Source organism: Salvelinus fontinalis, chromosome 31 (assembly GCF_029448725.1).
Source record: "Salvelinus fontinalis isolate EN_2023a chromosome 31, ASM2944872v1, whole genome shotgun sequence".
Lineage (NCBI taxonomy): Eukaryota > Metazoa > Chordata > Actinopteri > Salmoniformes > Salmonidae > Salvelinus > Salvelinus fontinalis.
In genome coordinates, this window is record NC_074695.1 from 16,177,874 (window position 1) to 16,202,513 (window position 24,640).

Genomic DNA, 24,640 nt, shown 5'->3' on the forward strand with positions numbered 1-24,640 from the left:
AACATGACATAATACAGAACATTAATAGACAAGAACAACTGGAGGACAGAACTACATACATTTAAAAAAAGACACACGTAGCCTACATATCAATACATACACACAAACTATTTAGGTCAAATTGGGAAGAGGCGTTGTGCCATGTGCTGTTACGGCTTTTTGAAACCAGGTTTGCTGTTCATTTGAGCAATATGAGACGGAAGGGAATTCCATGCAATAATGGCTCTATATAGTACTGTACGCTTTCTTGGATTTGGGACTGTGAAAAGACCTCTGGTGCATTCCTGGTGGGGTAAGTGTCTGTGTCAGAGCCTGTTTAAGTTGACTATGCAAACAATTTGGAATTTTCAACACAATGTTTCTAATAGAAAGTAGAATTGATGTAGTCAGTCTCTCCTCAACTCTTAGCCAAAAGAGACTGGCATGCATAGCATTTATATCAGCCCTCTGATTACAAGGAAGAGCAAGACGTGCCGCTCTGTTCGGGGCCAGCTGCTGCTTAACTAGGTCTTTCCTTGCAGGACTCGACCACACGACTGGACAATAATCAAGATAAAATAAAACTAGAGCCTGCAGGACTTGCTTTTTTGGAGTTTGGTGTCAAAAAAGCAGAGCATGTCTTTATTGCAGACAGAACTCTCCCAATCTTTACAACCATTGAATCTATATGTTTTGACCATGACAGTTTACAATCTAAGGTAACACAAAGTAATTTATTCTCCTCAACTTGTTCAACAGCCACACCATTCATTACCAGATTCAGCTAAGGTCTAGAACTTAGGGAATGATTTGTACCAAATGCAATGCTCTTAGTTTTAGAGATGCTTAGGACCAGTTTTTCACTGGTCACCCATTCCAAAACTCTTATGGGTTACAGTGACTTCATTAGCTGTGGTTGCTGATGCGTATATGGTTGAGTCATCAGCATACATGGACACACATGCTTTGTTTAATGCCAGTGGCAGGTCATTGGTAAAAATAGAGAGCTGCCTTGCAGTACACCACACTTGACATGTTTGACATTAGAGAAGCTTCTATTGAAGAAAACCCTCTGAGTTCTATTAGATAGATTGCCATATCGTGGATTGAGAGCTGAGGTTGAAAAGCCATAACACATATGTTTTCTAAATAATAGGTCATGGTCAATAATGTCAAAGGCTGCACTGAAATATAACAGTACAGCTCCTACAATCTTATCAATTTCTTTCAACCAATCATCAGTCATTTGTGTCAGTGCAGTACATGTTGAGTGCCCATCTCTATAAGCATGCTGAAAGTCTGTTGTTAATTTGTTTACAGAGAAATAGCATTGTATTTGCTCAGAGCTGGCAGTAAGCTGATAGGTCTGCTGTTAGAACCAGTAAAGGCTGCTTAACCACTCTTGGGTAGCGGAAGGACTTTGGCTTCCCTCCAGGCCTGAGGACAAAGACTTTCCTCTAGGCTCAGATTAAACATATGACAGATAGGTGTGGCTATAGAGTCAGCTACCATCCTCAGTAGCTCATCTAAGTTTTCAATGCCAGGAGGTTTGTCATTATTGTCATTACAAGAATGGAAGGAAGCGGGTGTTTTTCGATCGCCTACGAATTCTCAGAAGGCAGCCCCCGCCCTTTGGCCCCTTTTTCTCCGCCTTCTCTTCACGGGGATCTGGGCCTGTTCCCGGGAAAGCAGTATATCATTCACGTCGGGCTCGTTAAAGGGAAAACGGATTCTGCCAGTCCGTGGTGAGTAGTGGTGAGTCACAGTCCCGATGTGCAGAAGTTATTTTCGGTCATTAGAGATGGTAGCGGCAACATTATGTACAAAATAAGTTAAAAAAACAAGTTAGAAACGAACAAAAACACAATTGGTTGGGGACACGTAAAACGTCAGCCTTCTTCTCCGGCGCCATCTCATAAAAGTCCCCTACCCTGTTACTCACCCTCAATACTCTCTCCACCTCAATCTTAGTTAAAAATTACACACAAAAAATAGCTCTCTAAGTCTCAAAGATGAAATACATTATGGTCATGGACTAAAGCTGTGCTGAATTGACAAAATGTGCATGGTGTGGTATTATAGATCACGGGCCCAGGCCCAGTTAATACCGTACCTAACATAGGACCACTTCCATTTCCACATCATAATGTGCTGTGTTGCCATCTAGTGGTTATGAGTCATACAGGCACCTCTGAAGATGAGGGATAAGCGGCAGGTAACTCAAGTGACAACAAGGGGTTTAACATCGTCTATAAATATAGAAGCAGCTTCAATCAAACTACGTTACACAGATTTCACCAATAACTCCAACAGGATAAATATAAGCTCAACCAAGGTCCATTTTTACTGTTTTCCAAGTATGATGTAGACCAGGGGTGTCAAACATACGGCCCGCGGGCCGGAACCGGCCCCCAAGGAGGTTCGATCAGGCCCGCAGGATAATTTGAAAGTGGAAAAAATGCATAAAAGACATGGAATTAATATTTTTAATTCGCTGCAATTCATGGATTATCCGCTAAGGGGCGCACTCTTTCCATCAGAGTAGAAGACAAGCCGCATCACTGAGACAGACTGAAAACAGCAGACGGTATCAATGCGCCATCTGCTGCTTGTTACGACGTTGTTAATACCTTGGTCTCTACCTCTCCGCTACACCCTCATTAGCCAAAATGTCGTTATCCAAACGGAGAAAAGTAGATAAGGAGTGTAGAATTTTCAAAGAAAAATGGACCACGTCCTATTTATTTACAGAGATGCACGGAAAACCTTCGTGCTTGGTGTGTTTGCAACAAGTTTCGGTATTGAAGGAATATAATATTCGACGCCACTACGAGACTCATCACAGCGAAAAATATGACGGCTTGCAAGGACAACTGAGAAGAGATAAGATTAACGAATTGCTGGCGGGTCCGGCCCACTTGACATCTCCCTAGGCCGTATGTGGCCCACGATGCGAAATGAGTTTGACACCCCTGATGTAGACAATTACACAGACATTCTTTCAACATTGCAAGATCTCAGAACAGAGTCCAACTAACAGTGTAATAAAATCCTAGCCTATATCAAAACACACATATCAGTTGATATGTCTTTAACATCAACATACCATATTCAGTTTGATAATTACATTCAAAATAATGTCAATTAAGAGTACATCTGCAATAAAATACGTCAGCTAAAACGTTAATTCAATAGACCTTTTTTCTTCAATTCTCAATGTGTGTGTGTTTGAGGTAAAGCAGGCTAGCATAACTTCACCTCAGACTGTGACTGGAAATGCCCCCCCTCCACACACAGCACAGAGCCTGAATATTCCACTCTGCAATATTCCACTCTGGAAACATACAAAGACATTTGGCATTCCAGTGATTCTACAGTAAATAACTACATTACAATGACCGTTACAAGCTAAGCTATTCACATTTAGCATCCTCAGAGGTTTCACTCATCTGTGTCCACTCCAGGTAGAGACAGCCTATCAAACAACACATTTTTCAAAGCCAGCCAAACTATCAATCATCATTACATGGCTAAATAAAGCAATACCTTTTCCTTTCTTGTGTCTTTAAGTGCAAAGGATATCATCAGGAAGTGCAAAATGAACCACAAGTGGTTCTGATGATAAACAGTGCTTAAACTAAGGAATGAACTTGGCTTGGCACCAGCTAATAATTAAGGTAACCAATTACATACCGGCAGCCTATTTACAGTGAGCCTATCATTCACAAGCATTCAGCCTACCTAAAGTATCCGGTGCGCTGAGGTAGCTTCACAAAACAACAATGCTACAATGAGAATTGAAAATGATTTGTAAAATGTGCTTAAGCATGTTAAAAATATTCTGAATCAGTCCAATTTTTCAAAGCTTATTTTGGATAAAGTGATTGTAAAATATCCAGTTCCATTTCCTGTTTGATCTTTCCATGCAGATGATGCAGAGATGATGATGCAACCAACTTCCACTTTGCTGTTTGGCTATACTCCTCATTTTGATACACATCTATATTCTCATGACAGCACCCACCATTTTGGAAACAAAGGACAAATGGGCCAGCGATCGTTCCAAACAGAATTACCATAACGCTCATAAACAATCCTAAATGTGCAGGGACTGTATTGAAATGGCAAAGGGATTGAAATCCTGAAGCACAACATGTAGCTAATGACACTACAACAGTAGCAGATGTGGACGAAGCTTGTGAGGTGACTAGCCACTGATCTGAAGTCAGCCATTGAGGTTTAACTAAGCATCTTGTGTCGGTCAAAGACAGTCTTGCGCTGTTCCTGGACCTGTTTTTTCCAGCGCTGCTGGGCTCCCTCTACCCGTTCCAGTACTGTGTTACCCCTGGCTCCCTGGGCAGCAGCAGCACACACAGGCTGCGGCCGCATGTCCTGTAAGGGAGGGGTGGGGGGGTAGACAGAGAGAGACACAGAGAGGAGAGAGACAGACAGACAGAGAGTGTACAGGACGTTACACGCACACCTGTTAATCAGTGACGTAAAAACCAGCAAACCAGTAGAATTGTTCCTCATAACACTCACATCCCACAGCCTCCCGACAGACGTAACATTGCGTTGCAGATGTTAAGAAGCAGAGACCATATCTTCCCGAGTCTGTTTCCTATGTGTGGTGTACAGTGCCTTCGGAAAGTATTCAGACCGCTTGACATTTTGTTACATTACAGCCTTATTCTAAAATGGATTTTAAAAAATCCTCATCAATCTACACACAATACCCCATAATAACAAAGCAAAAACAGGTTAAGAAAATTTTACTAATTTATAACAAAATTAAAAAACTACTCACATTTAGAGTCGTGGCCAAAAGTTTTGAGAATTACACAAATATTTATTTTCACAAAGTCTGCTGCCTTAGTTTGTATGATGGCAATATGCATATACTCCAGGATGTTATAAAGAGTGATGAGATGAAATGCAATTAATTGCATTTGCCATGCAAATGAACTGAATCCCCCAAAAACATTTCCACTGCATTTCAGCCCTGCCACAAAAGGACCAGCTGACATGTCAGTGATTCCCTCGTTGACGAGGACAAGGCCGGAGATCACTCTGTCATGGTGATTGAGTTCGAATAACAGACTGGAAGCTTCAAAAGGAGGGTGGTGCTTGGAATCATTGTTCTTCCTCTGTCAACCATGGTTACCTGCACGGAAAAACGTGCTGTCATCATTGCTTTGCACAAAAAAAGCTTCACAGGTAAGGATATTGCTGCCAGTAAGATTGCACCTAAATCAAACATTTATCGGATCATCAAGAACTTCAAGGAGAGCGGTTCAATTGTTGTGAAGAAGGCTTCAAGGCACCCAAGAAAGTCCAGCACGCACCAGGACCGTCTCCTAAAGTTGATTCAGTTGCGGGATCAGGGCACCACCAGTACAGAGCTTGCTCAGGAATGGCAGCAGGCAGGTGTGAGTGCATCTGCACGCACAGTGAGGCGAAGACTTTTGGAGGATGGCCTGGTCTCAAGAAGGGCAGCAAAGAAGCCACTTCTCTCCAGGAAAAACATCAGGGACAAACTGATATTCTGCAAAAGGTACAGGGATTGGACTGCTGTCGACTGGGGTAAAGTCATTTTCTCTGATGAATCCCCTTTCTGATTGTTTGCAGCATCTGGAAAAAAGCTTGTCCGGAGAAGCGCTACCAGTCCTGTGTCATGCCAACAGTGAAGCATCCTGAGACCATTCATGTGTGGGGTTGCTTCTCAGCCAAGGGAGTGGGCTCACTCACAATTTTGCCTAAGAACACAGCCATGAATAAAGAATGGTACCAACACATCCTCCGAGAGCAACTTCTCCCAACGTTCCAGGAACAGTTTGGTGACGAACAATTCCTTTTCCAGCATGATGGAGCACCTTGCCATAAGGCAAAAGTGATAACTAAGTGGCTCGGGGTACAAAACATCGATATTTTGGGTCCATGGCCAGGAAACTCCCCAGACCTTAATCCCATTGAGAACTTGTGGTCAATCCTCAAGAGGCGGGTGGACAAACAAAATTCCATGTTTTTGTCAATAAAAACTTTGAAACTTATGAAATTCTTGTAATTATACTTCAGTATTCCATAGTAACATCTGACAAAATATCTAGAGACACTGAAGCAGCAAACGTTGTGGAAATTAATATTTGTGTCATTCTCAAAACGTTTGGCCACGACTGTACATAATTATTCAGACCCTTTACTCAGTACTTTGTTGAAGCATCTTTGGCAACAAGCTTGGCACACCTGTATTTGGGGAGTTTCTTCCATTCTTCTCTGCTTCTCTGATCCTCTCAAGCGCTGTCAGGTTGGATGAGGAGGGTTGCTGCACAGATATTTTCAGGTCTCTCCAAGTCTGGGCTCTGGCTGGGCCACTCAAGGACATTCAGAGACTTGTCCCGAAGCCACTCCTGTGTTGCCTTGGCTGCTTAGGGTCGTTGTCCTGTTGGAAGGTGAACCTTCGCCCCAGTCTGAGGTCCTAAACGCTCTGGAGCAGGTTCTCATCAAGGATCTCTCTGTAATTTGCTCCGTTCATCTTTGCCTTGATCCTGACTAATCTTCCAGTCCCTGCCGCTGAAAAACATCCCGACAACATGATGCTGCCACCACCATGCTTCACCGTAGGGATGGTGCCAGGTTTCTTCCAGGCGTGACACTTGGCATTCAGACCAAAGAGTTCAATATTGGTTTCATCAGACCAGAGAATTGTGTTTCTCATGGTCTTAGAGTCTTTAGGTGACCATTGGCAAACTCCAAGCGGGCTGTCATGTGCCTTTTACTGAGTAGTGGCTTCCGTCTGGCCACTCTACCATAAAGGCCTGATCGATGGAGTGCTACAGAGATGGTTGTCCATCTGGAAGGTTCTCCCATCTCATCAGAGGAACTCTAGATCTCTGTCAGAGTGACCATCGGGTTCTTGGTCACCTCCCTGACCAAGGCTCTTCTCCCCAGATTGCTCAGTTTGGCTAGACGACCAGCTCTAGGAAGAGTCTTGGTGGTTCCATCCTTCTTCCATTTAAGAATGATGGAGGCCACTGTGTTCTTGGGGACCTTCAATGCTGCAGACATTTTTTGGGTACCCTTCCCCAGATCTGTGCCTCGACAAAATAGAGTCTCAGAGCTCTACGGACAATTCCTTCCACCTCATGGCTTGGTTTTTGCTCTGACATGCACTGTCAACTGTGGGACCTTATATAGACAGGTGTGTGCCTTTCCAAATCATGTCCAATCAATTGAATTTACCACAGGTGGACTCCAATCAAGTTGTAGAAACATCTCTAGGATGATCAATGGAAACAGGAGGCACTTGAGCTCAATTTCGAGTCTCCTAGTAAAGGGTCTGAATACTTATGTAAATAAGGTATTTCCTTTTTTTATTTTTAATACTTTCGCAAAAATGTCTAAAAACCTGTTTTCACTTGATGATTATGGGGTAGTGTATGTAGATTAATGAGGATTTTTTTTGTTTAATCCATTTTAGAATAAGGCTGTAACATAACAAAATGTGTAAGAAGTCAAGGGGTCTGAATACTTTCCGAAGGCACTGTATATCTGTTTATATACCTCAGAGTCGTCCTCATTGTGAAGGGGTTGGATGTAGGGGTCATGTTTACGGATGAGAGGTTCAACCAGCAGCAGGAACAACATGTAGAGTAGCAGAGAGCCCACCACTGACAGGTAGATGATGATCGTCACCTGGGGATGATGGAAAATAAATGTAGCTTGGATTCAAGTTTAGCAAACAAAGCCTTTGGCTGCTTTCTGACATGCAAAGGCAAACATTTGACAAGTAAAACATGCAGGGGTACAAAGACAGGAAAGGAAGGATGTATCTAAAAAGAAGAGGGATATTTCATATATTATTTGCTATTTATATAATATAAACAATATGATTTATTATTCATGTTATTTACAAATGCAGTAGTAGTTAGTATGTATGTAAAAAAAGAATGGAACAATTTTAATAAAAATATTAACTATAGAATACTTAATAGAATAGAAATGTATGTATAAATTGATGATAAATTATGACATTTGATGAAAACAGCTGCCACCTGCATAGGACTGGGCGATATGGCCTAAAAATCCTATCTAAAAAATAAAAAACAATTATGACACACACATACCCCCCCCCTGGAAAGTATTCAGACCTCTCGACTTTTTCCACATTTTGTTACGTTACAGCCTTATTCTAAAATGTCTTAATCGTTTTTCCCCTCATCAATCTACACACAATACCCCATAATGACAAAGCCAAAACCTTTTTATTGTTGACATTTTTTATTTTTTTATTTTTTTAACAACGGAATTATCACATTTATATAAGTATTCAGACCCTTTACTCAGTACTTTGTTGAAGCACCTTTGGCAACGATTACAATCTTGAGTCTTCTTGGATAGGACGCTACAAGTTTGGCATACCTGTATTTGGGGAGTTTCTCACATTCTTCTCTGCAGATCCTCTCAAGCTCTGTCAGGTTGGATGGGGAGTGTTGCTGCACAGCTATTTTCAGGTCTTTCCAGAGCTGTTCGATCTGGTTCAAGTCTGGTCATGATGCTGCCACCACCATGATGAGATGGAGGCCACTGTGTTCTTGGGGACCTTCAATGCTGCAGACATTTTTTGGTACCCTTCCCCCGATCTGTGCCTCGACACAATCCTGTCTCGGAGCTCTACGAACAATTCCTTCCACCTCATGGCTTGGTTTTTGCTTTGACATGCACTGTCAACTGTGGGACCTTATATAGACAGCTGTGTGCCTTTCTAAATCATGTCCAATCAATTGAATCTACCACAGATGGACTCCAATTAAGTTGTAGAAACATCTCAAGGATGATCAATGGAAACAGGATGCATCTGAGCTCAATTTCGAGTCTCATAGCAAAGGGTCTGAATACTTATTTCCATAAGGTATCTTTTTCCCCCCTTTTTTTTCTGGCCATCGTCGATCCACTTTTCATTTTCCATTTGTTTTGTCTTGTTTTCCTACACACCTGGTTCTCATTTTCCCTCATTAAGTGTTGTGTATTTACCCTCTGTTCCCTCCATGTCTTTGTGCGGAATTGTTTATTGTTAAATGCGTGTGCACGTTATGCTGGTGTGTGACGGGTTTTTACCCATTGATTTATTGTACTGTTTACAGTGGTTTTATTTATTAAACTGCGCCGTTGTAAATCAGTTTTGCTCTCCTGCGCCTGACTTCTCTGCCGCCAGTATGCACCCCTGACAGAATTCCGCACCCAACTTATGGAGTCACCAGGAGCAGGTACCCCGGGTATAGGGGTGGAGGAGCGCGTCCGGGAGCACGCAGCAATGCTCCACCATCTTGGCACCACCATGGACCGCGTTGTCCAGACAATGGACCGCTGGGAGAGACAGGGAGTTCTCACAGCGCCTCCACCAGCACAACCGGGGTCTCCACTACGCGCCCCTCCTTCTCCTGGTCCCAGTGGGATTCGTCTCTCCCTTCCCCAGGAATATGATGGGATGGCTGCGAACTGCCAGGGGTTGCTCTTACAGCTGGACTTATACCTGGCAACCGTCCACCCGGCTCCTTCAGGCCGTGAGAGGTTGTCCGCCCTCATCTCGTGCCTCACCGGGAAAGCCCTGGAGTGGGCCAACGCCGTGTGGAGAGAGGGAGATGCGGCGTTGGACCAGTTTGAGGAGTTCACCCGCCGCTTCCGGGCAGTCTTCAACCACCCGCCCGAGGGTAGAGCGGCGGGTGAACGCCTCTTCCATCTGAGGCAGGGGACGAGGAGCGCCCAGGAGTTCGCCCTGGAGTTTAGGACCCTGGCTGCCGGCGCGGGATGGAACGACAGGGCCCTGATCGAGCATTATCGCTGCAGGCTGCGCGAGGATGTCCGTCGAGAGTTGGCCTGCAGAGACACCACCCTCACGTTCGACCAGCTGGTGGACCTGTCCATCCGGCTGGACAACCTGCTGGCTACCCGCGGACGTTCAGATCGGGGTCTGTTGGTTCCATCCCCCCGCACCCCCTCTCCGATACCCATGGAGATTGCGCAGGGAGACCGGAGGGGGTTCTAGCTCGTGCACCATCTGTGGCCACAGGGGTCACACTGCCAGTCGGTGCCGGGTTGGTTCCTCTAGGTATCGAGGCAGCAGGCAGGGCGCTCTGGCGTCACCCCAGGTGAGCCGGCACCATTCTCACCCAGAGCCCTCTGTTGCACATATGTTTGTGTATGTCACTTTTCCTGAGTTTGCCCCGCATTCCCAGCATAAGGCGCTCGTCGATTCAGGCGCGGCTGGGAATTTTATAGATAGATCGTTCGCCCATAGTTTAGGGATCCCCATTGTTCCTGTGGCTGTGCCCTTCCCGCCTTAGATAGTCGACCATTAGGGTCAGGGTTGATTAGGGAGGCCAATGCTGGGCATGGTGACGCAGGGGAATCACAAGGAGAGAATTAGTCTCTTCCTTATTGACTCTCCTGCATTTCCCGTGGTGCTAGGCCTACCCTGGTTAGCTTGTCATGACCCCACTGTTTCTTGGCCACAGAGGGCTCTCACGGGGTGGTCGTGAGAGTGCTCTGGGAGGTGTTTAGGGGTTTAAGTTGGTGCTACTACGGTGGAAAGTCCAGACCAGGTCTCCACCGTGCGCATTCCCCCTGAATATGCCGATTTGGCTCTCGCCTTCTCCAAAGATCAGCCTTACCTCGGGTTTTCACCCTGAGAGTAATGGGCAGGTGGAGAGATTTAACCAGGATGTGGGTAGGTTTCTGAGGTCTTATTGCCAGGACCGGCAGGGGGAGTGGGCGGCGTTTGTGCCCTGGGCAGAGATGGCCCAGAACTCGCTCCGCCACTCCTCCACTAACCTCTCCCCTTCCAATGCGTACTGGGGTATCAGCCGGTTCTGGCTCCTTGGCATCAGAGTCAGACCGAGGCTCCTGCGGTGGACGACTGGTTCCGGAGGAGACATGGGACGCCGCTCATGTTCACCTTCAGCGCGCACTGCTTTTTAAGCAGTCGGGAATAATTAGATTATTTCCGGGCTTGTAAAATTACACCGAGGCTAATTATAAGCCTTCAACCATAACACCTACTGATAATTGTATTAGTTTTTCAAAATAGTTTAACCTGCTTTTATTTCAATAATCACTGATCTGGCTTTCAAGTGTATAAGTCTATGAAAATGCCATTTTTGTTACAAATGTAACCAGAACCATGCACATCCACTAATAATGAACAACGTCTGGTAGCAGTCTTTATAGAACATTAACACAGGTTTCAAACAGTTTCACAAGCACAAGCCCACCGCTAGCGAGTAGCCAGCTAGTTTGTATATTTAAAGTCTAGCCAACTTGGATCTATTTGTTTGTTAACAAGGTAGAACAGTTGAACTGTTATGAATACATCCTCCTGTCTGCCTCCAACTGTTTGAACAACACAGCCTGCGGCCTACATAGATAAAAATGTGCTTATTTCTCAGAATGAGAAAGAGGTGTCTGCCAATTCCTTATACAAACATATGCGGGAAGTACTTTCTATTTGAGTGTTTACCAGCATTTGTAGCTTGAGTCTGATAATTATATGTACAAAACAGTAAATCTGATAATACTTGTGGAATATAAAAATATATGCTTGGTATGTTTTCCAGTTTCTTGAAATACTTCATAAATGCTACTTATTATTTCTATGTGAAATGGTCTATTCATTCCTTCTACATTTTTGTAGACACTCTTATCCAGAGCAACTTACAGTAAGTAGTGAGTGCATACATTTTCATACTGGTCCCCAGTGGGACTTGAACCCAACAACCCTAACGTTGCAAGCGTCATGCTCTAATGGGGCGGCAGGTAGCCTAGTGGTTAGAGCGTTGGACTAGTAACCAAAAGGTTGCAAGATCGAATCCCCGAGCTGACAAGGTACAAATCTTTCGTTCTGCCCCTGAACAAGGCAGTTAACCCACTGTTCCTAGGCCGTCATTGAAAATAAGAATTTGTTCTTAACTGACTTGGCTAGTTAAATTAAGGTAAAATAAATAAAAAATAACAACTGAGCCACATCATCACAAACCACTTGATGTCTCAATTTACTGTATTGGTCATTGTTTTTCCTCATGGTGATGGAAAGTCTACAGGTACAAACCTAGATGACCAGCGTAATGTACATTAAGTGGTTTGTAAGGATGGTAAATAAAAACTGCACAAAAAGTGGTTGTTTTCTATGTTATTTGATCAAGAAAAATATTTAATTTGATGTGGATGTTTTGTGTCTTTGCCCATAACTCTGCACCTTTTGATGTAAATGTTTGAGGATTCCATTAGAATGACAATCGCAGAGAAAGGGACAGGGCAACAACTCTTACATCCTGCAAGATACTGTTCTGAATTATACAACCATATTATACAATTATACAACTACCTATATATTGGTCTGGTGGTACCTATATATTGGTCTGCTAAAACAGGACTATTAAAGGCCCAGTGCACAACTTATGTGAAAAAATATTTTATTATTATACTTTTTTAAAATTCTGATTTTTCAGGTGGTGCTGCGGCACCTTCAGCACCCCTACTTCCCTCGGCTATGTATACAAATACATATTTTTATGGACATTTATAAAACACACACTAGACAGCTAGCCCATAACAGTCTGTGGCAAAACTGAAGCTAGCGTTACATGGTACTGCAATGTCGCACGATACAGGATTGAGCATTCATTTTCCACAATCATGTTCACTGATACTCTCAGTAGGGTCTGTTCTGAATTATGGGAGTCGAGATATAAAAAGGGTATCGTTACAAAGGTTAAATCCTCCTCTATTACAGTAAAATAATGTCTCAATGTGTTTCGGTGTCCATATGACCCCTTATGTCAGACCAAACCTAAAATGCAAATAGCGAGTTGAAACTGCTTGTTGTCAGATACAAACCTTGATTCTTGCACAAGGGCACTTGGAACATCGCACAAAAAAAAAAATCGCCCAGCCCTACACCAAGTCAGTGGGGCCTCGAGCAGAGCACTTAACCCTTAACCTGCTCCACAGGTGCTGCTCTCTGGCTGACCCTGTGCTGCACGTGGCGCAGAGCAGCACTTGGAGCAGGTTGGGGGTTTAGTGGCTCAAGGTCAGGTGGTAACTGAGATGATGCCAACAACCCTGAGGTCATGCCAAGTTTTGTTTGTCTAAATTTGCCACTTGGTACTGCCTTATTCGTCAAAAACCTGGTCGTCATTTCACTGAAAACACAGTTGTACTGTAGGTGTTGCTGCCTCCGTGTGCGCTCCTTGGTTGAGGCATCCCTGAGAACAGACCATCTAGGGTTATCTTTGTGTGGGGGCATACTGTATGTTGGGGGTGAATTGGAGAAGCCCGATGAAGTTATTATAAACAGCGAATGGGCACAGGAAAAACCATCAGTGGTTGGTTCCCCTGAGATACAGAGCATCGTCTACAGACTCTACTTAGCACAGGTAAGATCTACTCCGGTCTCATCTTCATATCGTTTATATGAGTCCTGTAACACGTGTACAGCATAGCATTTTGCATATTGTACCACTAACACAATTATTTCCTTGAAAATTAACAATGTTTGTCCTTCCTCTCTTTTTCTTACTTAATTTGTATTTATTTTCCTTCTCTGTTGTATCTCCTCTTCTCTGTGAAGGCTGTTAGTGTTGTATCTCCTCTTCTCTGAAGACTGTTAGTGTTGTATCTCCTCTTCTCTGTGAAGACTGTTAGTGTTGTATCTCCTCTTCTCTGTGAAGACTGTTAGTGTTGTATCTCCTCTTCTCTGTGAAGGCTGTTAGTGTTGTATCTCCTCTTCTCTGTGAAGGCTGTTAGTGTTGTATCTCCTCTTCTCTGAAGACTGTTAGTGTTGTATCTCCTCTTCTCTGTGAAGACTGTTAGTGTTGTATCTCCTCTTCTCTGAAGACTGTTCCTTTTTGACTCAGGTTCTTTCCGACTCACGTGTGGCTTGACTAGGCTATATTTTGTCATCCTGTTGACATGCAAATGTCTTTGAAACCCTGCCTTCTATTTTTTCCCTCTCGTAGTTTTCTTTCCCCTGTTGAAAGCCATGGCCTCCCTCTCTCTGGGACTGCTGTTTCTCTGTATGCTGGTTGGCGTCCATTGTGCAAACGTCAGGGTGTCCGGCCTTCATGCCAGCGGCCTTGATGGGGACGCTGCTGGTAATTTCCCTGACCCCTACGTCAAGGTTTGGTGTGGTGGCGAACCCGGTGGCATGACAGAGTGGCACAGGGATACTGAAAACCCATCCTGGAGTGCTATATTCAACTTTCTGAATGTGCATTCCAATGCATCCCTGAAGTTTGAGATCTGGGACAAGGACCTAAACTTCGATGACCACCTGGGAACATGCACCACTAAGCTCCAGTCTGGCAGTCACAGCATAACCTGCGGTCTGAGTAGTGGAACCTTCTACTACACTTACAGTTACCAGTAAACCAGCCATAATGTACAACATCAGTTACCAGTAAACCAGCCATAATGTACAACATCAGTTACCAGTAAGCCAGCCATAATGTACAACATCAGTTACCAGTAAGCCAGCCATAATGTACAACATCAGTTACCAGTAAGCCAGCCATAATGTACAACATCAGTTACCAGTAAGCCAGCCATAATGTACAACATCAGTTACCAGTAAACCAGCCGTAATGTACAACATCAGTTACCAGTAAGCCAGCCATAATGTACAACATCAGTTACCAGTAAACCAGCCGTAATGTACAACATCAGTTACCAGTAAGCCAGCCATAATGTACAACATCAGTTACCAGTAAGCCAGCCATAATGTACAACATCAGTTACCAGTAAACCAGCCGTAATGTACAACATCAGTTACCAGTAAGCCAGCCGTAATGTACAACATCAGTTACCAGTAAGCCAGCCGTAATGTACAACATCAGTTACCAGTAAGCCAGCCGTAATGTACAACATCAGTTACCAGTAAGCCAGCCGTAATGTACAACATCAGTTACCAGTAAACCAGCCGTAATGTACAACATCAGTTACCAGTAAACCAGCCATAATGTACAACATCAGTTACCAGTAAACCAGCCATAATGTACAACATCAGTTACCAGTAAACCAGCTATAATGTACAACATCAGTTACCAGTAAACCAGCCATAATGTACAACATCAGTTACCAGTAAACCAGCTATAATGTACAACATCAGTTACCAGTAAACCAGCCATAATGTACAACATCAGTTACCAGTAAACCAGCCATAATGTACAACATCAGTTACCAGTAAGCCAGCCATAATGTACAACATCAGTTACCAGTAAGCCAGCCATAATGTACAACATCAGTTACCAGTAAGCCAGCCATAATGTACAACATCAGTTACCAGTAAGCCAGCCATAATGTACAACATCAGTTACCAGTAAGCCAGCCATAATGTACAACATCAGTTACCAGTAAGCCAGCCATAATGTACAACATCAGTTACCAGTAAGCCAGCCATAATGTACAACATCAGTTACCAGTAAGCCAGCCATAATGTACAACATCAGTTACCAGTAAGCCAGCCATAATGTACAACATCAGTTACCAGTAAGCCAGCCATAATGTACAACATCAGTTACCAGTAAGCCAGCCATAATGTACAACATCAGTTACCAGTAAGCCAGCCATAATGTACAACATCAGTTACCAGTAAGCCAGCCATAATGTACAACATCAGTTACCAGTAAGCCAGCCATAATGTACAACATCAGTTACCAGTAAGCCAGCCATAATGTACAACATCAGTTACCAGTAAGCCAGCCATAATGTACAACATCAGTTACCAGTAAGCCAGCCATAATGTACAACATCAGTTACCAGTAAGCCAGCCATAATGTACAACATCAGTTACCAGTAAGCCAGCCATAATGTACAACATCAGTTACCAGTAAGCCAGCCATAATGTACAACATCAGTTACCAGTAAGCCAGCCATAATGTACAACATCAGTTACCAGTAAGCCAGCCATAATGTACAACATCAGTTACCAGTAAGCCAGCCATAATGTACAACATCAGTTACCAGTAAGCCGGCCATAATGTACAACATCAGTTACCAGTAAGCCGGCCATAATGTACAACATCAGTTACCAGTAAGCCGGCCATAATGTACAACATCAGTTACCAGTAAGCCGGCCATAATGTACAACATCAGTTACCAGTAAGCCGGCCATAATGTACAACATCAGTTACCAGTAAACCGGCCATAATGTACAACATCAGTTACCAGTAAACCGGCCATAATGTACAACATCAGTTACCAGTAAACCGGCCATAATGTACAACATCAGTTACCAGTAAACCGGCTATAATGTACAACATCAGTTACCAGTAAACCAGCCATAATGTACAACATCAGTTACCAGTAAACCAGCCATAATGTACAACATAATTTACCAGTAAACCAGCCATAATGTACAACATAATTTACCAGTAAGCCAGCCATAATGTAAAACATCAGTTACCAGTAAGCCAGCCATAATGTAAAACATCAGTTACCAGTAAGCCAGCCATAATGTACAACATCAGTTACCAGTAAGCCAGCCATAATGTACAACATCAGTTACCAGTAAGCCAGCCATAATGTACAACATCAGTTACCAGTAAGCCAGCCATAATGTACAACATCAGTTACCAGTAAGCCAGCCATAATGTACAACATCAGTTACCAGTAAGCCAGCCATAATGTACAACATCAGTTACCAGTAAGCCAGCCATAATGTACAACATCAGTTACCAGTAAGCCAGCCATAATGTACAACATCAGTTACCAGTAAGCCAGCCATAATGTACAACATCAGTTACCAGTAAGCCAGCCATAATGTACAACATCAGTTACCAGTAAGCCAGCCATAATGTACAACATCAGTTACCAGTAAGCCGGCCATAATGTACAACATCAGTTACCAGTAAGCCGGCCATAATGTACAACATCAGTTACCAGTAAGCCGGCCATAATGTACAACATCAGTTACCAGTAAGCCGGCCATAATGTACAACATCAGTTACCAGTAAGCCGGCCATAATGTACAACATCAGTTACCAGTAAACCGGCCATAATGTACAACATCAGTTACCAGTAAACCGGCCATAATGTACAACATCAGTTACCAGTAAACCAGCCATAATGTACAACATCAGTTACCAGTAAACCAGCCATAATGTACAACATCAGTTACCAGTAAACCAGCCATAATGTACAACATCAGTTACCAGTAAACCAGCCATAATGTACAACATCAGTTACCAGTAAACCAGCCATAATGTACAACATCAGTTACCAGTAAGCCAGCCATAATGTACAACATCAGTTACCAGTAAGCCAGCCATAATGTACAACATCAGTTACCAGTAAGCCAGCCATAATGTACAACATCAGTTACCAGTAAGCCAGCCATAATGTACAACATCAGTTACCAGTAAGCCAGCCATAATGTACAACATCAGTTACCAGTAAGCCAGCCATAATGTACAACATCAGTTACCAGTAAGCCAGCCATAATGTACAACATCAGTTACCAGTAAGCCAGCCATAATGTACAACATCAGTTACCAGTAAGCCAGCCATAATGTACAACATCAGTTACCAGTAAGCCAGCCATAATGTACAACATCAGTTACCAGTAAGCCAGCCATAATGTACAACATCAGTTACCAGTAAGCCAGCCATAATGTAAAACATCAGTTACCAGTAAGCCAGCCATAATGTACAACATCAGTTACCAGTAAGCCAGCCATAATGTACAACATCAGTTACCAGTAAGCCAGCCATAATGTACAACATCAGTTACCAGTAAGCCAGCCATAATGTACAACATCAGTTACCAGTAAGCCAGCCATAATGTACAACATCAGTTACCAGTAAGCCAGCCATAATGTACAACATCAGTTACCAGTAAGCCAGCCATAATGTACAACATCAGTTACCAGTAAGCCAGCCATAATGTACAACATCAGTTACCAGTAAGCCAGCCATAATGTACAACATCAGTTACCAGTAAGCCAGCCATAATGTACAACATCAGTTACCAGTAAGCCAGCCATAATGTACAACATCAGTTACCAGTAAGCCAGCCATAATGTACAACATCAGTTACCAGTAAGCCAGCCATAATGTACAACATCAGTTACCAGTAAGCCAGCCATAATGTACAACATCAGTTACCAGTAAGCCAGCCATAATGTACAACATCAGTTACCAGTAAGCCAGCCATAATGTACAACATCAGTTACCAGTAAGCCAGCCATAATGTACAACATCAGTTACCAGTAAGCCAGCCATAATGTACAACATCAGTTACCAGTAAGCCAGCCATAATGTACAACATCAGTTACCAGTAAGCCAGCCATAATGTACAACATCAGTTACCAGTAAGCCAGCCATAATGTACAACATCAGTTACCAGTAAGCCAGCCATAATGTACAACATCAGTTACCAGTAAGCCGGCCATAATGTACAACATCAGTTACCAGTAAGCCGGCCATAATGTACAACATCAGTTACCAGTAAGCCGGCCATAATGTACAACATCAGTTACCAGTAAGCCGGCCATAATGTACAACATCAGTTACCAGTAAGCCGGCCATAATGTACAACATCAGTTACCAGTAAACCGGCCATAATGTACAACATCAGTTACCAGTAAACCGGCCATAATGTACAACATCAGTTACCAGTAAACCAGCCATAATGTACAACATCAGTTACCAGTAAACCAGCCATAATGTACAACATCAGTTACCAGTAAACCAGCCATAATGTACAACATCAGTTACCAGTAAACCAGCCATAATGTACAACATCAGTTACCAGTAAGCCAGCCATAATGTACAACATCAGTTACCAGTAAGCCAGCCATAATGTACAACATCAGTTACCAGTAAGCCAGCCATAATGTACAACATCAGTTACCAGTAAGCCAGCCATAATGTACAACATCAGTTACCAGTAAGCCAGCCATAATGTACAACATCAGTTACCAGTAAGCCAGCCATAATGTACAACATCAGTTACCAGTAAGCCAGCCATAATGTACAACATCAGTTACCAGTAAGCCAGCCATAATGTACAACATCAGTTACCAGTAAGCCAGCCATAATGTACAACATCAGTTACCAGTAAGCCAGCCATAATGTACAACATCAGTTACCAGTAAGCCAGCCATAATGTACAACATCAGTTACCAGTAAGCCAGCCATAATGTACAACATCAGTTACCAGTAAGCCAGCCATAATGTACAACATCAGTTACCAGTAAACCAGCCATAATGTACAACATCAGTTACCAGTAAGCCAGCCATAATGTACAACATCAGTTACCAGTAAGCCAGCCATAATGTACAACATCAGTTACCAGTAAGCCAGCCATAATGTACAACATCAGTTACCAGTAAGCCAGCCATAATGTACAACATCAGTTACCAGTAAGCCAGCCATAATGTACATCAGTTACCAGTAAGCCAGCCATAATGTACATCAGTTACCAGTAAGCCAGCCATAATGTACAACATCAGTTACCAGTAAGCCAGCCATAATGTACAACATCAGTTACCAGTAAGCCAGCCATAATGTACAACATCAGTTACCAGTAAACCAGCCATAATGTACAACATCAGTTACCAGTAAACCAGCCATAATGTACAACATCAGTTACCAGTAAACCAGAAATAATGTACAACATTCGGCCATCACATACCTTAATGAAATTCTAAGGAATTTTACAGATGAACATTAAGGCCTAAATAAAAACGTGCATTTCTGAACAATGGTCTCAGTCTGGTTCTCTTATTTATTTGGACAGTAAAGCTAAAATGTTGACATTTGTTTCTATACTCCAATATTTTGGATTTGAGATCAAATGTTTCATACTAGGCAACAATACAGAATGTCACCTTTAATTTGAGGCTATTTTCATACATACAGAATCTTAATTTGATCACTTTTGTTGCTGAGAATTTTCCTACGCCACATAAATTCACTGAAACCCCACACTAACCCACAGTTATATTAACAGTACTGCACTTTGATGAAGCCTACTTTTGTCTAGCTAATAGTTTAATCACCGATCAAGCACATTATGGACTAAAGGTTCAAATCCTGTTGCTGCAGGATTATTTTACTGCTTAGAAATGAAAGTACTTTTTGGGTCTACTCCCCCATTTAAAGAAGTCAAGTATTTGGACAAATTCACTTATAGTGTATTAAAATAGTCAAAAGTTTAGTATTCGGTCCCATATTCCTAGCACGCAATGACTACATCAAGCTTGTGACACTACAAACTTGTTGGATGCATATACAGTTTGTTTTGGTTGTGTTTCGGATTATGTTTTTCCCAATAAGAACTGAATGGTGAATAATGTATTCTGTCATTTTGGAGTCACTTTTATTGTAAATAAGAATAGATGTTTCTGAACACTTCTACATCAATGTGGATGCTACCATGGTTAGGAATAATCATGAATGAATTGTGAATAAGGATGAATGAGAGAGTTACAGAGGACACAAATATCATTCCCCCCCAAAAGTATTATTGGTATCAGTGAGAGGTTAGCATTTCTTTAGGGATAATGTAAGATCTTTAGTCCTGATTTTGGGGGTATGATCATAATTTTTCACGATTCATTCATGATTATCCGTCATCATGGTAGCATCCACATTAATGTAGAAGTGTTCAGAAACATCTATTCTTATTTACAATAAAACTGACTCCAAAATTACAATATACATTATTCACCATTCATTTCCTATTGGGCAAAATATAATCTGAAACACACGACTGAACAAGGTTGTTTGTTATCAAACCAATAATTAGTGGCCCGGGATTAGTTTAAAACAGCCCGCAACATGGTTTGTTAAATTATATAAAATCCGCGACAGATTGAAAAAAGGTAGATTTTCCCTCTGTGGCACTCAAAGTCTGAATAAATCAAAGTGCTGAAAGATGTGGTAGTATCATATGAAACGGTACTACAGTATTCTAAAATGTTAATAAGTATCATGACGTATTGGTACCGTGATATTACCGTGGTACAATCTGTTCCGTTACTAATGATGTAACTTGTTGAATATCATACTCCTCCCTACACCAATGTATCTTTAGCATTAAAACGTGTCACTTTTGACCAGGTAATATCAGTTGAAATCTACTCTGTGTGTCATTGTAAAGGGTCAGGTGTACCTTGATGGTGTTGCTGCTGCGTTCCTCATACTTGCACTCACACAGCAGACAGTAGGCCTCCACGTCATGGCCTGGCACTGGCATGGGCTCCACTACATGGAGGCACTTACTGAGCAGACAAAGGTACACACATTATAAATAACTAATCTCTTATTATTAGTCTACTTGCCTCTATGTTAGTCCAAGATGTAAGCCTGACACTTTTATTCATTCTTGACAGAACTACATTGAACCATGAAGACATCAATCAGCAAATTGTGTGAGTGGGGGATCCTTAAATCCACAGCTTCTTGACAGAACTAGTTAAATGTACTGTGGAAGACAACAGGAGCGAACAAAGATGAGTGACTGAGTTAGACCAGATTGTGAATTCTGCATGATGTGCATAGGGCTTATGTGATAGAACATTTCTCACCAATCTTTCTGGGAGACATTCCTGCTGTAGATGTGTCCAGTGATGTTCCTGTAGGGTGGACAGATACACTTGCAGCGCACGTCTTCAAAACTCTGTGAACATAGAGAATAACATTATCGTCATGGGGATCTACAAAACACAGTGAATTGTTAGCCTGTACTCTCAGAAAAAAAGATGATAACTAGAACCTAAAAGGGTTATTTGGCTGTCCCCATAGGAGAACCCTTTGAAGAATCCTTATTGGTTCCAGGTAAAAACCCTTTTGGGTTCCATGTAGAACCTTTTCCAAAGAGGGTTCTACCTGAAACCAAAAAGGGTTATCCTATAGACGGGTTAGCTAACAACATCACGAAAACGATGTGATCCAATTGGGCAGAAGTCTGTGTGTTGTTGTGATTCTGGATGGTCAGATAGCTAGCAACAATGACAAGAAACTGCCATCTGGGAATCGTAGGTTGCTCGTGTCAGCTAGTTTTATCTTGTTCTTGATACCAAGTCTTGTTTTGAGGTCTATGCTAATATGGCAAAAATTCCCTAGCTAGCTAACCAACAACTGTAACAATGTATTTGAGCGACCACAAGCGCACATTGTGTGTAAACTTATTTATGTTTTCAATAAACATTTGAAATATAGTCGAAATATATATAATAAATATATTTAACATGTTGCCAACAATCTAAGCCAACCCTGTCTGTTTTGTGTCTGTTTTGCTGCATAGTTGCTAAGCAACCAACCCGTCTATGGGGATGGCCGAAGAACCCTTTTTTCTAAGAGTGTGGTCCTAGATCTGTTTGTGCTGTCTTGCCAACTGACAATGACCGCAGACAGCATAAACAGATCTGGGACCAGGCTAATGATTTGTGTGAGCATCATCAGAAATTGACACTGTACACCAGTGAGTATGGCCCCGTCAATTAACATACCTTGCTTGCGTGTGCAAACGAGAACACCTCACAGAGCAGCACAAGCAGCAAGCCAAATAGGAGAGACCTGGAACTCTGTTCTCTCCTGGATGACATACTGACAGACAGGAAGACAGGTAGCAATCTCCTCAAACTGGACTGGAGGAGGAAGACCACTGACGTAGCTATATCTGGGAGGGAGAGGTGGTCACACGCACACTCTTTATGGTACGTTTTCCCACAGGTTTGCTTTTGCTACATTTTTAAATAAACAAATGTATTTACAACTGCTGTCAACAGTAACGTTAAAGGGGGCAATCTGCAGTTGCTATATCCATTTTTGGACTTGTGAATTAACGATATGTACCCATTGATTCTTGAGATTAGTTGAACTGTCGTACCCCATCAGAACCCCAAATCTAAGCATGTTTTACCCAAATGTTTGTAAAGAGGAGTAAATGTAAACACTATTTAGCCTAAGTTTGATATATGGGATGGTCAGTCTTTGCATTCATAGCTATATCTCTGATTTTGAGAGTAGTTACATTTCTCAGCTTTGTTATTGTTTTAACTGCTGATTGCTGCTTTAACGTTAATAGCTGGCTAACAGTAGCTAGCATGCTGTCGATAAAGGCCTTTATTAGAGGCTAAGTCGAAGGCATTCGTGTCATTAATTAATATGTGTATGTGGCAAAAGTAACATTACAAATGCCACACCAGCGTAATATGTATTAGCTTGCAAATATCTGTGAAAAATGTTATTATTTGCTACGCACATACCACAGGACTTTTGCTTTTCCTTGTTCTTCTTCAGTGGGGTGTAATGGCGGTTGGTAGCGAACTGTGAGTGCTTTATCGCCACCTTCTGGGCTGGAATAGAAAGACCAGAGCCCATAGGTTTTTCTCTGGAAAGGACTGGTGTATTTAGGATTCCTGGCAATGCACAAATGATGTACATATTTGAATGCAATTTAATGCCTGCTGGGGAAAAAGCCTCAGTTCAGCGTGTGGAATATTGGCTAAAATGTCTGTTTACGATGTGTAGCCTGATGTATCATTTAACATTTTAGTCATTAAGCAGACTCTTATCCAGAGCGACTTACAGGAGCAATTAGGGTTAAGTGCCTTGCTCAATGACACAGAGACACATTTTTCACCTTGTCGGCTCTCCTTGACCGAGGCTGTAATACCTACATGTTTCAAGCAGACCACCATAGTCCCTGTGCCCAAGGAAGCGAAGGTAATCTGCCTAAATGATTACCGCCCCATGGCACTCACATCAGTAGCTTTGAAAGATTGGTCATGGCTCACATCAACAGCATCCTCCCGGACACCCTAGACCCAATCCAATTCGCATAACGCTCCAACAGATACACAGATGACGCAATCTCAATTGCACTCCACACTGCCCTTTCTCACCTGGACAAAAGGAACACCTATGTGAGAATGCTGTTCATTGACTACAGCTCAGCGTTCAACACCATAGTGCCCACGAAGCTCATCGCTAAACTAAGGACTCTGGGACAAAACACCTCCCTCTGCAACTGGTTCCTGGACTTCCTGATGGGCCTCCCCCAGGTGGTAAGAGTAGGCAACAACACGCCTGCCACGCTGATCCTTAACACTGTGGCCCCTCAGGGGTGTGTTCTTAGTCCCTTCCTGTATTCCCTATTCACCCACGACTGCGTGGCCAAACACGACTCCAACACCATCATTAAGTTTGCTGACGACACAACAGTGGTAGGCCTGATCACCGACAACGATGAGACGACCTATAGGGAGGAGGTCAGAGAACTGGCAGTGTGGTGCAAGAACAACAACCTCTCCCTCAATGTGAGCAAGACAAAGGAGCTGATCGTGGACTACAGGAAAAGGCGGGCCGAACAGGCCCCCGTTAACATCGACGGGGCTGTAGTGGAGCGGGTCGAGAGTTTCAAGTTCCTTGATGTCCACATCACCAACGAACTATCATAGTCCAAACATACCAAGACAGTCGTGAAGAGGGCACGACAAAACCTTTTCCCCCTCAGGAGACTGAAAATATTTGGCATGGGTGCCCAAATCCTCAAAAGGTTCTACAGCTGCACCATCGAGAGCATCCTGACCGGTTGCATCACCGCCTGGTATGGCAACTGCTCGGCATCTGACCGTAAGGCGCTACAGACGGCCCAGTACT

The 24,640-nt window shown here is 42.8% G+C and overlaps 1 protein-coding gene across 2 annotated transcripts; it reads right to left on the minus strand.

Moving 5' to 3' along the window:
* Positions 1 to 2,851: 2,851 nt before the first annotated feature.
* LOC129829654 (proton-transporting V-type ATPase complex assembly regulator TMEM9-like) lies at positions 2,852 to 23,374 on the minus strand. 2 transcript variants are annotated; one of them, XM_055891492.1, is made up of 6 exons: positions 23,245 to 23,374; positions 22,486 to 22,655; positions 21,562 to 21,653; positions 21,147 to 21,255; positions 7,540 to 7,671; positions 2,852 to 4,371 (listed from the first exon to the last, which is right to left on the minus strand). In XM_055891492.1, exons 1-6 carry the CDS (start codon positions 23,357 to 23,359, stop codon positions 4,219 to 4,221), a joined length of 771 nt encoding a protein of 256 aa, XP_055747467.1. In that variant the 5' UTR covers positions 23,360 to 23,374; the 3' UTR covers positions 2,852 to 4,218. The 2 variants fall into 2 exon arrangements, with proteins under 2 accessions (XP_055747467.1, XP_055747468.1); XM_055891493.1 differs by having other exon boundaries at positions 2,857 to 4,371; positions 22,486 to 22,582; positions 23,245 to 23,313.
* Between the last annotated feature and the right edge of the window lie 1,266 nt (positions 23,375 to 24,640).

What these genes read in the sequence shown, in the direction of transcription:
- LOC129829654 (XM_055891492.1), bottom strand. Translation starts at nt 23,359, where the DNA reads ATGGGCTCTGGTCTTTCTATTCCAGCCCAGAAGGTGGCGATAAAGCAC. An exon ending in GGAAAAGCAAAAGTCCTGTG is followed by an intron (nt 22,656 to 23,244) that starts GTATGTGCGTAG and finishes TCTCCCTCCCAG; the next exon opens with ATATAGCTACGTCAGTGGTC. An exon ending in ACAATGAGGACGACTCTGAG is followed by an intron (nt 4,372 to 7,539) that starts GTATATAAACAG and finishes CCTCCCTTACAG; the next exon opens with GACATGCGGCCGCAGCCTGT.